The sequence below is a fragment of the Stenella coeruleoalba genome, assembly GCF_951394435.1.
Source record: "Stenella coeruleoalba genome assembly, chromosome: 14".
Classification (NCBI taxonomy): domain Eukaryota; kingdom Metazoa; phylum Chordata; class Mammalia; order Artiodactyla; family Delphinidae; genus Stenella; species Stenella coeruleoalba.
In genome coordinates, this window is record NC_137160.1 from 71,959,758 (window position 1) to 71,978,159 (window position 18,402).

The window sequence follows — 18,402 nt, forward strand, 5'->3', positions numbered from 1 at the left end:
GCCTCTGATAGGCTGTGTGAGTTTGGGCAAGTCATCGCACCTGTCTGAGACTTAGTGTCCTCATCTGTAGAAATGGGAGGAGTAATAACAGCACCTCTTTCATAGGTTGAGAGGGTTAAAGAGGTAAAGCATGGAAAACCCCTAGCACAGATGCTGGCATGTAAGTGCTCGTTGATAAATGGTGGCTGTTAGGAACCACTGACAAGGGATCAAAAAGGCCTCGCATCACAAAAACACAGACCTGTGATTATTCCTTAGGAGGTATTAGTGAGAACGAGGAATATAAGAAAGAAGTATCATCTACCCGACCTCTACCATGGGCTAGGCACTCTAGGGATTTTGTTGACCATCCGAAGTCAAACAGGCGTTATCACCCCTATTTTGCAGATGATGCAATAGAGCCGAAAGTGTCTCATTCAAGGTCACACATCTCAAGGTAACTAAACCACAAAAATCCAGATGTATGCGCTTATGAAGTTCCTTATTGCCTTGTCGCCAAAGGCCAAAGGCACTCAGGCCATTCTAGAACAGTTGTCCGTAGAAAAACAGCATTCTGGGAGGCATTCCTAGTCAGCAATGACTCTGCCACTAGCTAGGCTGTGTGACCTTTTGTGAGTGACTTAACCTCTCTGCACTCATCTTCCTCAGCTCATAATAGTACCTACCTCATAGCACTGTGAGGATTAAAAAGCACAATGTATATTGCACATATATTGTATACAGTGTATATAAAGTCATTTGCACTGTAAATGCTCGATAAACATTAGCTTTTGTGGGTATCATTATTTTTATCCTCTTATCCAGCCTGGCCATTCCCCTCCCTTTTAGAAGATTGCCGTTGAACTATCTCTGACAAAAATTAAGCGTCTGACTCATGCTCCTCCAAGCCTTAGTTCCAGGGAGCAGCAGCTCCTACAATTTATTGAACATGTACTATGTTGTTTCCAATCCTCAAGTCACCCTCATGTGGGAGGAACTGGCATCTCCTTTTTGGAAGAGTGAGGCTTATAAGGTTTAAGTGATACGATCAGGCGTGTTCCAGCTTCCTGGCAATTGAGCAGGATATCTGGGGCCCCCAGGTAGCTGGAACCCCCAGGAGAGGTTAGAGTTGGCTGCAAAGCTGCCAGGATATGTGAGATGGAGAAGGGAGGAGGAATCTGAGGTAATGGTGTTTCCATTCAGGGTTTAAGTCTTTTCTGTTGAGTCCTTGGCAGCAGAAGGAGGAGGGGGACATCCTACAGAAACCACCCCTCCCCCCCGGGGGGACCAGAAATGTGCACAACAGGAAAGGGCTGCTGGGCTGCCTACCGAGGTCAGCAACGCCACCTGCCAGCTGGGCAGCCGCCACTCGCAGTGCAGCTGCGGCGCAAGGATGCTCAGGATCATCATCTCCATGGCGTCGGCCATCTGCAGGGAGCAAGCAAACATCATGAGGCCAGGATGCTGCCCGGGCCGGGGACGGCTGGCCCTTCACCAAGTCCACGACCCCAAGCGAGTGTGTACAAAAATCCCTCTTCTACCTTCTGCTGAGTGCCCTATCACACATCAAAACACACTGAAAGTTGGGACTTCCCTGGAGGTCCAGTGGTTAAGACTCCACCCTCCCAATGCAGGGGACACGGGTTTGACCAGGGCGGGGAAGTAAGATCCTGCATGCCGCTGCAGAGCGGTCAAAAATACAATAGCTAAATTAAATTTTAAAAACACACTGAAACAAAGCACCGTCTGGAAGGGTGGGATAGGGAGGGTGGGAGGGAAGGAGATGCAAGAGGGAAGAGATATGGGAACATATGTATATGTATAACTGATTCACTTTGTTATAAAGCAGAAACTAACACACCATTGTAAAGCAATTATACCCCAATAAAGATGTTAAAAAAAACAAAAACAAAAACAAAAAACACTGAAAGCTCTAGTAGTTAAAACAGTGTGGTGCCATGCAGGAATTGACAACTAGACATTCAACATTCTTTGTGTGTGTGTGTTCTCCCATGTTTGGAAAAACTTAGGGGCACTCCCCGAATGAAGTGGTAAGATACCATATTTCGAAAATCAGAAAAACATTTTTATAGAGGTAGAGAGACAATGACTTTTTTCTCTTATAGCTCAATTAAAAACTAGTTTCTCTTTGGTCATCATTCATGTAGAATTGTCAGTATTGTTAATGAGTGACCTTTTAATATTATTAAAACATACTGGGAAGCCCTGGTAATTAAATATAGTGGTACCTTTACTGGATTAAACAGACAAGAGCAATGGCACAGAAATGAGAGTCAAGAAGCAAACCCATGTAGCCGTGGGAATGTGGTGGATGATAAAGGCGGCTCTGCAAATTAGTGGGAAAAATGATGTGGGGAAATTGATGACTGTTTGGAAAACTATGTAGTTAAATCTCAGTCTTGCACTAGTCACAAAAATCAATTTCAATTGTATTAACGGTCCAGATGCATTATTTGCTTTAGGTAGATTAAGGGAGTTTGACGAGGGCTCATGAGCCCCTTAAAACAAAGGCACATTTTGATCTGTGCATGTTTTTCTAGGGTGAGCCTCACAGATGACATCAGAATCTTATAGAAGCCCTGAGCCTCAAAGGGTTGAGAGCCACTTAATTAACCAGAAGCTTCAACTTCTCCTTGAGGGCAACTGTCAACCACACCTAACCTCCGCAGCCCCCAACCCCCAGACCTTCATTATCACCCAGGGTCACTCAACCCAAACTCTGCTGATTCAAGCAAAGGCTCTATGTGGAAGGAGCTGTGTCCTTCCATGTAGACCATGGAAAGCCAGTTGAGCAGCACAGGTGTTCCTTGGAAACTGAAGGGGAGGTCACTGTCCCCAGAGATACTTGCCCAAGCCAAGCCGGTGAGAACAGAGAGCTTCCATTGAAATTTTCCAAAACCAATGGCTTCCACCGCATCTTCCACCATGAAAGTATCTGGGAAGGAGAAGGGGGAGGTGGAGGAAGGAGTCAGTGCATCTCGCAGTTGTCCTAGTGTGTGGGGCCTAGGTGGGGGCGGGGGTGTCCCTGGCCAAGCTCTTTAAAGGCAGTGCCTGCTGCTTCTAGAACTTATCCTAGAAAAGCCTTCCAGCAAGCATGAAGGTCTATCTTGCTGCGAAGTCCAATGCAACACTGTTTCTACAAAAGGAAAAACTGGACCACCCAGAATGTCTATCAACAGGGAATTGGTTAAATTATTTTATATATTATATTTAAATGTTTATATATCTACATTATGAAATACAACCCATCTGTTTAAAAATGGGCAGATATAGAAAGATGTATATATTGCTAATTTTAAGAAAACAAAGCAAGATGGACCACGGGAAGCAAGTGTCCACAGACTGTCGACAGGGTTATCTGTCAGCATTCACTTTTTTGTACATTTCGATCATGTCTGAATGCTTCCTAAATAAACACATATTATTTGTATACTCAGAAAAAAATAAGGATATAATTTAGAAGCTCATAAGTGTTTTGAGAAAGACGAAAAGACTAAATGCAATGTGGTGTGCTGGATTGGTTCCTGTAACAGCACTGCTGGGAAAACTGGTGAAATCTGAATGAAGTCTAGAGTTTCCTGGACAGTATTGCACCGGTGTTAATTTCTTAGTTTTGACAAGTGTGCCATGGTTAAGTAAGATGTTAACTTTAGGGGAAGCTGCATGAAGAGTATATGAAAAACTAACAAACAGACAAAAAAGATTTTGAGAAAGACAAAAAGAGTATACGAGAACTCTCTGTGCTATCTTTGCAAATTTTCTGTAAATTTAAAATAATCCAGGGACTTCCCTGACAGTCCAGTGGTTAAGACTCTGCGCTCCCAATGCAGGGGGCACAGGTTCAATCCCTGGTCGGGGAACTAAGGTTCGCATGCTGCACAGCAAGGCCAAAAAAAAAAAAAAGTCCAAAATAAAAAGTTAACTAAAAAATAAAAATACTAAAGGAGCATGCTGGGTGGCCTTCCTGTGGGGCCTCTGAGGATCTCATCAGCCTCTGCTGGGAGTTGTCATCTTATTAGAATTTCAATCATGGGCCCCTTATAGCAATCATAATTTTCTCTAGAAGTATGAGCTGGTGTTTATCACACCAGCAGGGTCTGGTTTCCTTCAGTAAAAATACTGAGGAGAAAGCAGAGTGAGTTCTATAACATCATCAATAATAAGAACGGTAATAGTAATAATATAATGGTGTCTTTATGGAGTGCTCCCTGTGGGCCAGGCACTGCCCTAAGAGCTTGATGTACATTATCTCATTTACTCCCTGTCACAACTACTAGTTAAGGCTCAGTCTTAGCCCCATTTTACAGAGGAGGACACGAACTTGCCCACTGTTAACGTAACTGGCACACTGAGATCTGGGAACTGAGCCCAGATCAGCCCGAGCCTGAAGCCACTGCTTCTAACCTCTGCCTCCCCTTCCTCCCCAGTCATTGCCTCCTTAGATCTGCCAACAACAGGCCTTGGGCTCAAGCCATTAATCCTCTCTCTTGTTGGGAATCGCTCTCAGGAATGCATAGAATGTTTTCATCCATCAGCATCGTCAGGTGGTGAGGGGAGACCAGGTCCCCTAGCACCGCTTCAAGTCTCTTGTTTGACCATCTGTATTCAGAGGGAGCACAGGGTCATGGGTAGGAATGTGGGCTCTGAGGCCAGATTTCCTGGGTGTAAATCCAGCTTGGCTAAGTCCTAGCTGTGTGACCCTGGGCAAGACACTTAACCTTCTGTACTTCCGTGTCCTCTCCTGGAAAATGGGAAAGATAATCGTAATACTTCCAATTGGAACTGTTGTGAAGATTAGATGGGTAAGATGTGTAAAGTGCTTAGAACAGTGCCTGGCACAGAGTAAATCCTCAGCCTGTGTCTGCTGCTCTCATCACTACTGTCATCTTCACAATCACCATTGCCACCATCATCATTACATTATCATCAGCACCATCATCATCTCTAGCATCATCATCATCATCACCATCACCATCATCATCACCATCTCATCATCATCATCATTATCATCTCTATCACCATCATCATCATCATCATTGTGGCTGCCATCCTCAGCGAAGTGTTAGTCAATGTTGTTGACTGTCAGGGATTATGATATAACCCTGCCTGCTGAAGAAAGCCATGTAGGTCCAGCCCCACACTTCCAGTGTCACCCCTGGCCTCCAGGCCCTCCTACCTGCCCCTTCACAAGATCCCTCTGAGCATACCACCTAGAGAGGCAACCCTGGTACCTCAGAGCCCCTGACTGTGGCCTGGGTCGACGCCCCAAATTCAGGGTCCCCTCACCGTCAGTGGGATTGGCAAACTCCTTAGGCACAGCTGCCCCATCATCCAGCTCGACGGCCTCTAGGCCTGCACGGACCCCTTCAATCTGGACCTCATGCTCTCCCGAAGCCGTGTCGTCCTCTGACCTTGCGCTCTCGCCTGTGCGACGGAATTTCACCACCCTAGAGGACAGAGCAAATCTGGTCATGATGGCTAGAACTCCTCCTCAACGGCCTTGCAGTATAGCTGTTGTGTCCAAGACAGGTAACAAGCTTTCTCTCATGGTCTAGAGAGTTGAATGGGTGGAGGAGAGGTGGGGGTGGGCATTTCTGTTGAGTTGGACTGTGGGGAGGGTGACAACTTTAAGGGCTGCCTAGTACAGTTGGATGGGTTGGGCACTGCACAACTCCAGGGGGAGCCCTGTTCACATGGCAAGTTATGTGAATGAGGATATCCTTGCGCTAGACCTAAAAACTGGTTGGAAGTACATGTGTTTCAGAATTTACGTTCCTCTATCTATATCTAATGGACGTAACAATTTGGTCACCTAAGGGTAACATTATGCCCACCAAAAGTTGCCCACACAGTACTTTTTTTTTAATTTAAAGTGCATGCCAATGTTTTAAAATTAGGAGAATTCACATAAAAATCCAGATTCCCGACATCTCTTTCAAAAGTAGAATATCTGGCCACCTGGGGCACACATTCTAATAAGGGACCAACGTGGCTAGACCAGGGCAGTGTATCCCCTGTAGATGGGACACACGATGCACAGGTGACCACAGTCTTGTCCTCTCCAAATAACCTCCAGCCCTGACAGTCTCCTGCCACTTATCTTTATACTTGCTCTGTGTTCCACTCACTTGGCACTTTGTCCCCTTTGTCTGGCTCTGTAGGCATTTGAGTTTGAGACCCCGTGGACTCCACTCTCAACACAATACATTCCTTCACACTGTGCTGCTTCTTGTGACTCTGGGAAACGCCTTGACTTTTCTGAGCAGCAACTTCTTAATCTGAGACTCAGAGGCAAAAATACATGTCTCCTCCAACTTCCTCACCCCCAAACACAAAACTCCTGCTCTCTGCCAGCCCTGTGGTGAGTTTCAGGGTGACAGCAGCAACAGGAGAGATGAGTCCCTACCCTCCCAGGAGAGTCATATGGAATGAGTAATGCCCATTTCTCCCAGAGCTTTGAAAAACGGAGTCTGCGATGACATGGGCATGAAGGGCAGAGGGCTGATGAGGGACTGGAGGGCAAATATGGGCAACGTTTTTAAAAGGTAAAAATGGAGACATTTCTAAGTAAAAAGTATTGCTATCAACATCATCATCAATTAATTATTGCATTATTCCATACATTTCACCAAGAATAACTGGTACTCTGGCATAGAAATGGTAAATCTTCAGATTCCAGAAGGCTGGGGAACATTCCCTGCTTGTGAATTTGGAGAAAAGACAGATGAAATCACGGCAGTTTTGTAAATACCTGAAACTCCATTTGATGGCAAGGCTGGGCTTGGACAGCTCCAGCTGTTAATCTCATCTTGTGTTGGAAATACGCGGCAGAGCGCAGAGCACAGGGTTTGCAGGCGGATCGGCTGGGATTGAAGCTTGGAGCAAACACTCCATCCCATCCACTACCACCACTGCACTCTCCACCACGCCCACCACCGTCTAGCAGCACCTGTGCCTCGTTCTAGGTGTTGCTTTCCATGCACTCGCTCTGCACGACAGCTCTATTAGGTTGGTATTATTATCACCATTTTACAGATAAGAAAACTGAGGCCCCAGAAGTCACAGGACTTACCCCTGGTCACAGAGCTAAAAAGGCATGGAGCCAGGGTTCACCCCCAGGTCTGTCTGATCAAAACCTTGCGTTTCTGGCCAAAGACAGGATACCATTCAAACCCTTCCATTACTCCCCATTTACTCCATTCCCCCCATCCAAAATCTTTTATTTTGAAATATTTAAAGAATATAAGATTGAATAGATAACGATGACAGAAATGTCTTTGATTCTGCTGTCCAGCTTAAAGACTAGACACTACTAGTAGGTTGAACCATATGAAATTGCCAACATTTGACCATAATTCAGTTGAAGCCACAATGTCTCTTTTCCAGTCTCTCTCTCTCACATTTTCATCGTTAATACTCTTCCTTGATCAGTGCTCTTTACAGGCATCGTTATTGGACTTCACCCTCACAATAACCCTGAGACGTGGTGACCATTACCATCCCCACAGCATAAGATATACCTATAGTCACTCTGAGCCTCAGTTTACCTTGCTATAAATTAGGTGTAATAGTTTTGTCATAGGTCGAATTCCTTAGAAGCAGATCCTAAAATGGGATTCTCTTTTTTTCACCTGTGGTAAAATACACGTAACATTAAATTCAACATTGTAACCCTGTTTAAGTGTAGAGTTCTGTGGCATTAAATACATTTACATATCGTGCAACCATCACCACTGTCCATTTCCAGAACTTTTTCATCTTCCCAAACTGACACTCCGTACCCACTAAACACTAACTTCCAATCCCCTTTCCCCACCAGCCCCTGGCAAGAACGATTCTACTTTTTGCCTCTATGAATTTGACTGCTCTAGGGACCCCACATAAATGGAATCACACAGTAGTTGTCTTTTCATGATTGGCTTACTTCACTTAACATCTTCAAGGTTCATTCACGTTGTTACATGTGTCAGAATTTCCGTCCTTTTTAAAGGCTGGATAATGTTCCATTGTATGAAATGTGATCCACAGGGAGCTCTGGAGTGTGAATTGTACCATGGAGATTGTCCCACCCAGAGGTCTGGGGGCTTGGCTCGAATCAGTCAATCACTGGTCATGCCACCCCAGGGATGGAAGGCATAACTTCCCAGGTATCCCCAGGTGAAGTGGCTCCCCTCAGTCAAGGGACACCCTCCAGAGGTGACTGCAGCTGTGAGCTGTGAGCACCCATGATTGGCAGCAGCTGGGGGATGATCAATCTGGTAAAGGGAATCTGGGACAGGCACCAAGGGTATCTGCTACCAAGGGTATCTGCTGTATGGACCAACCATACAGCTATTTATTGAGCACTTACTAAATGCTAAGAGCTATGCCTTTTACATTATCTCCTGTTAGTTACCCTGATGATCAACCTACGAATGAGTTAATGTTATTATCCCCATTGTACAGATGAGAAAACAAATGCTCAGAGAGGTTAAGACACTTGCCTGAGGTCACACAGCTTGAAAGAACTGAGGCTTCAGCCTGGACGTCTTTGGTATTAGAGCCCTGGGTCCTAATCACTAAGCATCAGCGCCTCTCGCGAGCATTCACCTGTGTCTGGGGAATGAATGTGAAGCCCGAACCCAGCTGCCCTGTGTGGGTGGGCTTGCCAGAGAGTGGATAACGACGTGACCTGGCGCAGGAACAGAAAGGCACAGCTCGATTCCAGCCTGGCTGACAGCTCTTCAGGTTGTCACATTTGTGCAGGGGCTCTTGAGCTGGATGGAACTTCGAAATCCCTGCGGGGCTGGTCACAACACAGAAGTCGGGGCCCCACTCCAAGAGGGTGTGACTCAGAAAGTCGTGGTTGGAGACTGAGATTTTGCATTTCCAGCACGTTCCCAGGTGGTGCTGCTCTGGCTGATCCAGCGACCGAATTAGCGCCTTAGAGGCAGGCAAACAATTCTGCCCACCCCACCTTCCCCACCCCGAGTGCTGAGGGGCGGAGGCTCCTACTCTGTTGGCTGAGCTGGGTGCCTGCAGCTTACGCTCCTCACGCGAGAGGCCCGGAACCCCCGTGGCACGGGACTCAGACAAACGTCCCTGCAGTCCAGAGCTGGGGCTTCCTTTGCAGCTGGAAGGCAGGTGTCACCTGGGAGCAAAGGCCAGGAGACAGACTGCCTTAGGCTTAGCTATCCGGCATGAAGTTGGAATCTGGGGCTTCATTTAAGCAACACTTTTACAGCAAGAGCACCATTTTATTCACAGTATGTATTGTGTTGGCCAAAAAGTTCGTTCGGGTTCTTTGCAGAACATGGGGGAATCCGAACGAAGTTTTTGGCCACCCCAAAATTTATTTGGGGGTAGCTCTGGAGGGATGGGGATTATGGGGATGCTCTGAAGCCAGTGCCTACAAACTGAGTCTCAAAGCCCCCAAACCATACTGATGTATAGCATTTGCCAATATCTGTGGGGTAAATACTCCCACTGTGACCAATTTTAAGCTCTCAGTGGTTAAATAACAGGCTCTGAGATGTTCTGAATATTTCACAATCTGCGCACTAGAGCTTCTGTGAGCAGCCTCCAGCATAACTACTGTAAAAAGTCCTCAAATCGCTGTCACAAGCTACAACACAGATGAACCTTGAAACACGATGCTGAGTGAAAGAAGCCAGACACAGAGTCACACATGTATGATTCCATTTATGTGAAGCAACTTCATAGAGACAGAAAACAGATCAGTGGTTGCCAGGGGCTGGGGAAAGAGGGATGGGGAGTGACTGCCTCATGGGTACAGAATTTCCTTTTGCGGTGATGAAAACGTTCCGGAATTAGATAGAGGTGAAGGTTGTACGACACTGTGAATGTACGTCCATGTTCCCAGCAGCACTATTCACGACAGCCCAAAGGTGAAAACAACCCAGGTGTCCATCAGTGGACGAGTGGACAAGCGAAATACAGTCTGTACATAAAATGGAATATTATTCAGTTTCAAAAAGGAAGGGAAAGGGGAATTCCCTGGTGGTCCAGGGGTTAGGTCTCCGTGCTTTCACGGTCAAGGGCCCAGGTTCAATCCCTGGTGAGGGAACTGAGATCCCACAAGCTGCACAGCCAAAAAACAAACAAAAAAGGAAGGAAATTCTGACACATGCTATAACATGGATGAACCTTGAAGACATGCTAATAAGTGAAATATGCCAGTCCCCAAAAGACAAATACTGCATGATTCCACTTGTATAAGATACTTAGAGGAGTCAAATTCAGAGACAGAAAGTAGAATGGTGGTTTCAGGGGTTGGAAGAGGAAGGAATGGGGACTTAGTGTTTAATAGGTACAGTTTCAGTTTGGGAAGGTGAAAACTTTCCGGAGGTGGATGTTTGCACAACAATGTGAAGCACTTAATGCCACAGAACTGTCCTCTTAAAAATGGTTAAAATGGTAAATTTTATCTTATGTGTATTTTGCCATTCCCCCTCCCCCCGAAAGCCCCAAACCCTCAACCCTTAGCACTGCATGGATATTATTACTTCTTAGTGAAATAAGTCTGACAGAGAAAGACAAATACTGTATGTTATCACTTATATGTGGCATCTAAAAGATGAAACAAACTAGTGAATGTAACAAAAAAGAAACAGACCTGTGGATAGAGAGAACAAACAAGTGGTTACCAGTGGGGAGAGGGAAGGGGGTAGGGACAGGACAGGGGTATGGGATTGAGATATAAACTACTATGTATAAAATAGATAAGCAACACAGATATATTATACAGCACAGGGAATACAGCCAATATTTTATAATAATATAAATGGAGTCTAACCTTTAAAAGTTGTCAATCACTATGTTGTACACCTGAAACCAACATAATATTGTAAATCAACGATACCTCAATAAAAAATTTTATGTATATATCCACATGTATTTTGTAATTTTTATATGTAAATAATTACATACGTATATAAATATATATTTGTATATAGTTATAAATTTATATATAATATTTATACATTATACATTTATAGATCAATATATAAATTAATGTTTCTAAATATATTTGTAAATATAAATAAATATGTATTTAAATATAATACACATGGATGTATATATTACTACATAGATATTCCTGCACATTGTGAGAAAAGCTGCAAATAAAACGAACCTGATGCAGAGAGAGGCTAGCGGGGGCGGGGGTGACATTTCAACTCTGCAAGCCACCAAGGGGTGGAGCGAAGTGGGTTCCAGGGAGGGAACGACAAAGGAGTAGGACACCCTGTCCCCAGGAAGCAACCTCCCAAACCAAAAACATAAACAGTCCCCCAAGGTATTTGCAGAAGATAGAAATGTAGAGAATTATTAAGCGCAGAAAGGAAATGAACATTTATGGGCATTATCAATGGCTTTTCAGGGGTGAGGGGAAGGCGCATGGCTCGCCCTTGACTCTGCAGGTAACGTCACAGAAGGAGATGGCTGTGTGGCCTGACACTCTCCCTCTCATCACACCCTCTCCTCCAGGACCGTCCAAGGCTCTGTGCTTCCTTCTGTGACTAATAGCGACCACTGCAACCTTTTGGGAAAGTAATCCGCGTTATCTTTCAAATTTTTCAGTGCTTTGAGCTCCCACCCGGAGTGCGTTCTGCAGGCAGTTCATTGTGGGGACGGGCACAGTAGGCAACGATTTACCCTACAAATAATGGCAGATATGATTGCTGGCTTGCGCGTGTCAAGTCTAGTGTTTGCACGTGCATCGATTATCTTATTATTCCCACTTTCATGGTCCCCTTTTTACAGATGAGGACACTCAAGCACAGAGGGGCTGGGAGCTCGCCCAAGGTCACACAGTAAGTGTCTAGGCCTTGGCAAAGCCATTGGATTTCAGTGTCCCTGCTCCCAGCCACTCTGCTGTAGTCTCATCTGGTGCCAGCACACTCCTTGCAGCTTTGCTGCGGTGATACCAAACCAGAAACAATCTTCAGGAAAGGAGTAATTAGATAGACGATGGCACATCCACTAAAGAAAATGTTAAAAAAAAAGTATTTATATTGATCTGTACCACATTAGCCGAAGGTGGAAACAACTTAAGTGGTCATCAGTGGATGAATGGAGAAACAAAGTGTGGCCTACCCATACGATGGAATATTACTCAGTCTTAAAAAGGATGGAAATTCTGACCCGTGCTACAACATGGGTGTACTTTGAAGACATAGTGCTAAGTGAAATAAGCCCAGCACGAAAGGACAATTATTGTACGAGTCCACCTATCTGAGAGGGCCTAGAATAGTCAAATTCACAGAGAGAGAAAGTACAACAGTGGTCACCAGGTGATGGGGGGTGGTGCGGAGGGGAATGGGGAGTTAGCGGTTAATGGGTACAGAGTTTCAGTTGCAAAAGATAAGAAAATTCTGGAGATGGATGGCGGGAAGGGTAACACAACATTGTGAACGTAATTCATACCGCTAACTGTACAAGTTAAATTGTTGAAATGGTAAATTTTATTATGTATATTTTAACACAATAAACACACACACACTAAACACACACACACGTTGGTTGCAAGAACCAACAGGAAAAGATTGCTGGGGCTCATTTTTTTTTTTTTTGGGGGCTGCACCATGCAGCTTGCGGGATCTTAGTTCCTCAGCCGGGTATCAAACCTGGGCTTCCGGCAGTGAGAGTGCTGAGTCCTGATCACTGGACCACCAGGGAATTCCCGCTGGGGCTCCTTATGAAATGTGCTAGACTGTGGTCCCGTGATCTAGGTCCTCGGTACTAAGACTTAAGTGTGGTCTCGAACCAGAGGCCCCAGCCTCCCCTAGGGACGTGGTAGAAATGCTCAGTCTCGGGCCCTGACCCAGATCTACTGAATCAGCATCTGCATTTTAACCAGGTCCCTAGTGAATCTGTGTGCATGTTCAAGTGGGCTCAAGAATATTTTTGCTTCTACAGTCGAACATTCTGGAAGGATACTTAAGAAGCCTAAGACTGGTTGCTTCTGGGAAGGAGGATTGGATGGGAATGGGGAGTTTTAAGGAAAAGAAATTTTTTTTTTTAACTTTTCATTTTGGATCCCGCTGCAATATGTAAATTTTTTAACCTGCACATCTATTAGTTAAAGAATCAATATAAATCGCAATAGCGACTATTCACAGCGCTCTTGTTGGTCTTCTAACATCAGCTAAGCATGTTACAGACTCGTTCGGCTGTGAAATGGGATGTGGACAGGCTTGCAGGACGGCCGTGAAGATTAACTGAGATTGATGAACGGGAAACTGAGGGGCATGGTGTCAATATTGGCTTTCCTCCAACCCAGCTTGGTTCAAGTCACCTTTCTGCCTTGAGCGTGGAGTACACTGACCTTTGTGAAATTCGACTTTGAGAAAATGGCTTAGCTCCCTGGAGTTTTAAACCAGGATGTGTTCACCTTCCTTCTCTGGCAATTCACTAGAAGCCAGGGCCCTTTATTTATTACAACTTGTTTTAGGACGAATGTAAAGAGAGACCTCTGACATGAAATTATAGTCCGAAAGCCAGACTACATTTTGAATCGGCTGGGTTCCTGAAAGCAGTTATCAGCTACAGGAGCCAAGATTTCCCAAGGGGAAAAAAAAAGTAATATGACAGAAAAAGAAAATAGCAGTGGCATATGTTAAATATAGGAGGGCTTCCAAACAAGCTGGCTAATTTCTTGGCATTTGTTGTGTATATATAGCATATCATTTACCAAAATAGCAGGGAACATTTGTTTTACATAATTTTGCTATTGAAAGAAGATAAGAGCTTGAGGAAATGGCTGTCAACCCAAAGACCTCGCTTGTACCATGATGTCATTCACCTCTGTACCTTCAGTTAGGGTCTGAGACTTGATTAGGGTAAAGGCTTGAGTTCTTTTCATCTCAGCTTCTGGATACTTAGCCCCTGAGTTCGTGAATCTATCAGACTGAAAAGGAAGCTTGTACCTAAGTGTGACTATTACAGGGTAGCATTTAATGTCTGAAGAGAGGGGGATTGTCATAGAAAGAAGAGCCCCACTCTGCAGACAGACTGATTTGGGTGTGAATCTCCTGCCCACCCCATTCAGTAGCTATGAGGTTAGGTTACTTTACTTCTCTGGGTCTCAGTTTCCTGCTGGTAGAAGGGAAATGGTAATTCCTATCTCACGGGGTTGCCATGGAGACTAAAGGAGTTAACAGAACATCTCAAAGAGCCTGGCCCCATCATTCTTCAGTATTTTAATAAGTTTATTGAGTGCTGACTATGTGCTGAAGGCTGGGATACAATAGGAGATAAAATACACCTGCCCTCCGGAAGTCCCAGCTGGGAATGCCCTAGCTGGGATGCCCTAGCTGGGAAGACGGTTAATGTACTAGTAACAAGAAATCATTATACATCTGCAAATCAATGAATCTTGAGAGGGAAACAGACAGGGAATAGAGAATGATTGGAGGGAAGAGTAGTCAGGATAGAGAATGATTGGAGGGAAGAGTAGTCAGGATAGAGAATGATTGGAGGGAAGAGTAGTCAGGTTAGACTTCCCTGAGGTCTGAGAACCAGGAGAGTCCCACACAGACAGGGGAGGAGGAGAGAGAACAGCCAGTGCAAAGGCCCAGAGGTAGGACCGAGGAGTAGAGGTCAGAGAAACAGGCTGAATTATAGAGAGCTCTGGAGACCACAGGGAGGATTTTTCATGCTATCCTAAGACCAATGGGATGCCACTGAAAGCTTTCAAGTAGGGGTGACACAGTGGAAGATGATCAGAGTTGATTTAGGGAAGATCGTTCAGGCACATTTTTCTACAAGAAGAGGAATAGATTGGGGAGACTGTTTTAAAATATAGGTTTTAAAAAATGTTTTTGTGTGTCACACTTTTATTTATTTATTGGCCCCGCAGTATGTGGGATCTTAGTTCCCTGACCAGTGATCGAACCCGTGCCCCCTGAATTGGAAGGGCACAGTCTTAACCACTGCACTGCCAGGGAAGTCCCTAAAATACAGGTTTTATTATTATTTAGGTGTGGCAAGGCAAACAGATCAGGAGACAACTGCCTTTGAAAAGATTAGACTCTGTTATACTCACAGATTCCAAGAAGAGGGGGTACACCACACCTGGGAAGCCAAATGGGAAAGCACCAGGGTCAATAACAAGGCAAGAGTGAGGGGAAAATGTGGGCAAGAGTCTTTACTGTGGTTTCCATAGGAAGGAAAAGGTGACGCAGGGTCACCAGGCTGAGGACTGGCTCGTCTGAGTAATTTCTCCAGGCTCTGAGCGTAGGGACTGTCTCCAGTTGTCTGGGATTTGGCTGTGGAGTGATTAGGGCAGGTGGATTAATGGGTCTGGATTGCTTGGTTTGCACATGAAAAGTACACTGGCGGGTGAGTTATTTACTAATTAACCCTGGGAGGGGAGTGCCCTCCAGGACCTTTGAGGCCCTAAGATGTCAAAACATCAGAACATAGAAAATAAAAAGCCTGATTAACACACAAAGATGGGGAGAGAAAGCAGGGAGACTGTGTGGTCAGCTGAGTGAGAAGTGATGGTGGCTCGGACCAGGGGGTACAGCAGGGTGGGTGGGCAGTGGGGTGCTGAAGCTTTTATTATTCACCTCCCCACCCTGACCCCCCCACTCTTCCAATCAGTAGAGGAAAACAGCCACACAGGGAGGCCCATCTGCAAAGCTAAACAGCAAAGGGCCGAGTTATATCAAGTGTCCTCAGATTTGGGGAACTCAGTCAACAAAACTGATGACCAGGGCTTCCCTGGTGGCGCAGTGGTTGAGAGTCCGCCTGCCGATGCAGGGGACGCGGGTTCGTGCCCCGGTCCGGGAAGATCCCACATGCCGCGGAGCGGCTGGGCCCGTGAGCCATGGCCGCTGAGCCTGTGCGTCCAGAGCCTGTGCTCCGCAACGGGAGAGGCCACAACAGTGAGAGGCCCGCGTACCGCAAAAAAACAAAACAAAACAAAACAAAACTGATGACCAGTGCCCCTTAGCTCCGTCCCAGGTACTCAGCTACATCACACTGGGACTTCTTTGGAATCTGAAACCTACTGACAAATGGGGTTAGATGCTGTGGGCCTGGAGCAGAGAAACTGCCAGGGTCACTGACAAATGGACTTGCTTTGTCTCCTTCAGGATAAGACCTGGGGACTCGCTGATCTGCCTGATTTGGTTAGAGTCTTCTCAGGGGCTGAACCTCTGTCTTCCAATATGTGAACTTCTGGCATGTGAAAGAAGGTGCTTGTGCACGTTGGACCCTGAGGATAGAGCTTGAACTGCTGGATATAAAGAGGGAAACAGATTTCAACAAAATATAAGGAGGCTTCTCAGGTAGAGAAGTCCAGAGATGAAAAAGGCTGCTTTAGATGGTAGTGGGCTCCCCTTCATGGAAGGTCTAGGAAAGGCAGGTGTCCACGTGTATGGACTCAGGAGTAATGATGTTTAATACGTAGCACTCAGCATGCCAAGGGCAAGCCTAAATGCTATATATAATTATATACAGTAACTATATAGATAGCATATATATCTTTTTTTGAGTTTTTGTGGCATTATATTTAGTCATCTTGGCTGGTTTAGTCACATTGTTGTTGTTTATTTTTTGGCTGCCGCTGCATGGCATATGGGACCTCAGTTCCCCGACCAGGGATCGAACCCACACCACCTCCATTGGAAGCATGGAGTCATAACCACTGGACCGCCAGGGAAGTCCCTAGCATATGTATATCTTATATAATCTCTTCAGCAACCCTAGGAGGGAGGGTTATTAATATCCCCAGTTTATAGACAAGTAAACTGAGGCTCTGGTCCAAGTCCCCTAGAGTGTATATAGTATCCTAGGTTCCTGGCCTGAGTAGCTCCAGAACCCATGATCTTAACCAGTAGCAGATGCTCCTCTGAGGCCAAGAGTACCCCCTAGGGAACCAATTACAATGCCGATTCCTGGCCATTCTCCAGACCTAAAGCTTTTGCATCTCTGCAGAGCAGGGCCCATGAATCTGAATTTTAATAAGATGTTGATGGTGGCCACAGATGTTTAGAAGCCACCACTTGGATCCCCTCTTGCGTGGAATTGAGAATATGAGGTATAAGGGGTTGGAGTGATGACTTTTAAGGTCCTTTCCGTTCCTGAATGTCTATAAGTCTATAATTAATGGAAAATATAGTTCTCTGTGGATTTTATTTTTTTGTATTTTCCTGCCACCCCCCATTGACCTGAATAGCTTTGAGCTTGTTCCCTGGATAATGGACCAATAGCTTATATTCTAGACAAAAGGCAATGAACACAAATAAATAATAGTTAAAATTTGTTAAGCCCTCACCACGTGCTGGGAGCTCCACTAAGTATTTTATAAGCCTTATGCCCTGTGAGGTGGACGCTATTACTATCCCCACTTTACAGATGATGAAACTGAGGCCCGGAGAAGAAAAGTAACTTGCCCAAGGTTACCTTCCAAGTCTGCAGGAAAGTCAGAATTCAAATCCAGGTCTACTTGAGCAGAGAGGCCACACACTTAATCATTCTGTGATGTGGCCTCAGTGGGGGGATGGGTAACTTCTAACAGGGGGAACTGAAAGCCTGGGGGACAACTTTCCAGGCAGTTTGTCTTTGCAACTTATTTATCCACTCCTTCATTCAACAAGCAGTGGTTCTCAATGGGGCAGCCATTCAGTCTCCCAGGAGACACCGGCAATGTCTGGAGACAGTTTTGATTGTCACAACTTGGAGGGGCAGTTGGTGGTTGTGACATCCTGTGGGTAGAGGCCAGGGATGCTGCTAAACAGCCTATAATGTCTAGGACAGCCCCTCATGACAAAGTGTCATCTGGTCTAAAATGTGAACAGCGTTGAGGTTACAAACCCCATGTTTAAGAAAGAGATGCTCTTAATAATGACACCAGAATAATCACCGTAAGCCAGATGGTACCAGGCACGTCCATCTAGAGAGCTTAGGATCACAGTCTTTTAAAGCCAAAAATGGGGACTTCCCTGGTGGTCCAGTGGGTAAGACTCCACGCTCCCAATGCAGGGGGCCTGGGTTTGATCCCTGGTCGGGGAACTAGATCCTGCATGCATGCCACAACTAAGAAGTCCGCATGCCTCAACGAAGATCCCGTGTGCTGCAACTAAGACCAGGCGCAGCCAAAATAAAATCAAATAAATAAATATTTTCTTAAAAAGCCAAAAATGCCCTTGAAGGTGGCCCAGGCACCCTCTTATGTCTCAGGGAAGTTAAATGAATTGCCCAAGATCACATAATGGTTCACATTCAGATCTGTTATTCTTTTAGACAGCCCAGAGAAGAGCTTGGCTGGGCTGTAAAGCCACTGTCAGGGTCAGTAGGCCCTTGAACAACCCTCTCTAAGGCCTAAGACCACCTAAGCAATGGCGTCTTGGCAAGGAGATTTTCTTTCTTTGGCCTCCAGACTGTTCCACTTAA

At 45.5% G+C, this 18,402-nt stretch overlaps 1 protein-coding gene across 4 annotated transcripts in view; it reads right to left on the reverse strand.

Moving 5' to 3' along the window:
- Positions 1–18,402, reverse strand: part of SVOP (SV2 related protein) — an 83,553-nt gene that overhangs the window by 57,451 nt on the left and 7,700 nt on the right. For 3 of the 4 annotated variants that reach the window (XM_079943585.1, XM_079943584.1, XM_079943587.1), the window contains exons 2-4: positions 5,287–5,447; positions 2,850–2,935; positions 1,309–1,407 (exon numbers count right to left, since the gene is read on the reverse strand). In XM_079943585.1, the coding sequence (XP_079799711.1) occupies positions 1,309–1,407; positions 2,850–2,935; positions 5,287–5,447 (346 nt within the window). Of the gene's footprint in view, positions 1–1,308; positions 1,408–2,849; positions 2,936–5,286; positions 5,448–10,795; positions 10,828–18,402 lie in introns of all 4 variants that reach the window. The other variant, XM_079943586.1, reaches the window with a different exon arrangement.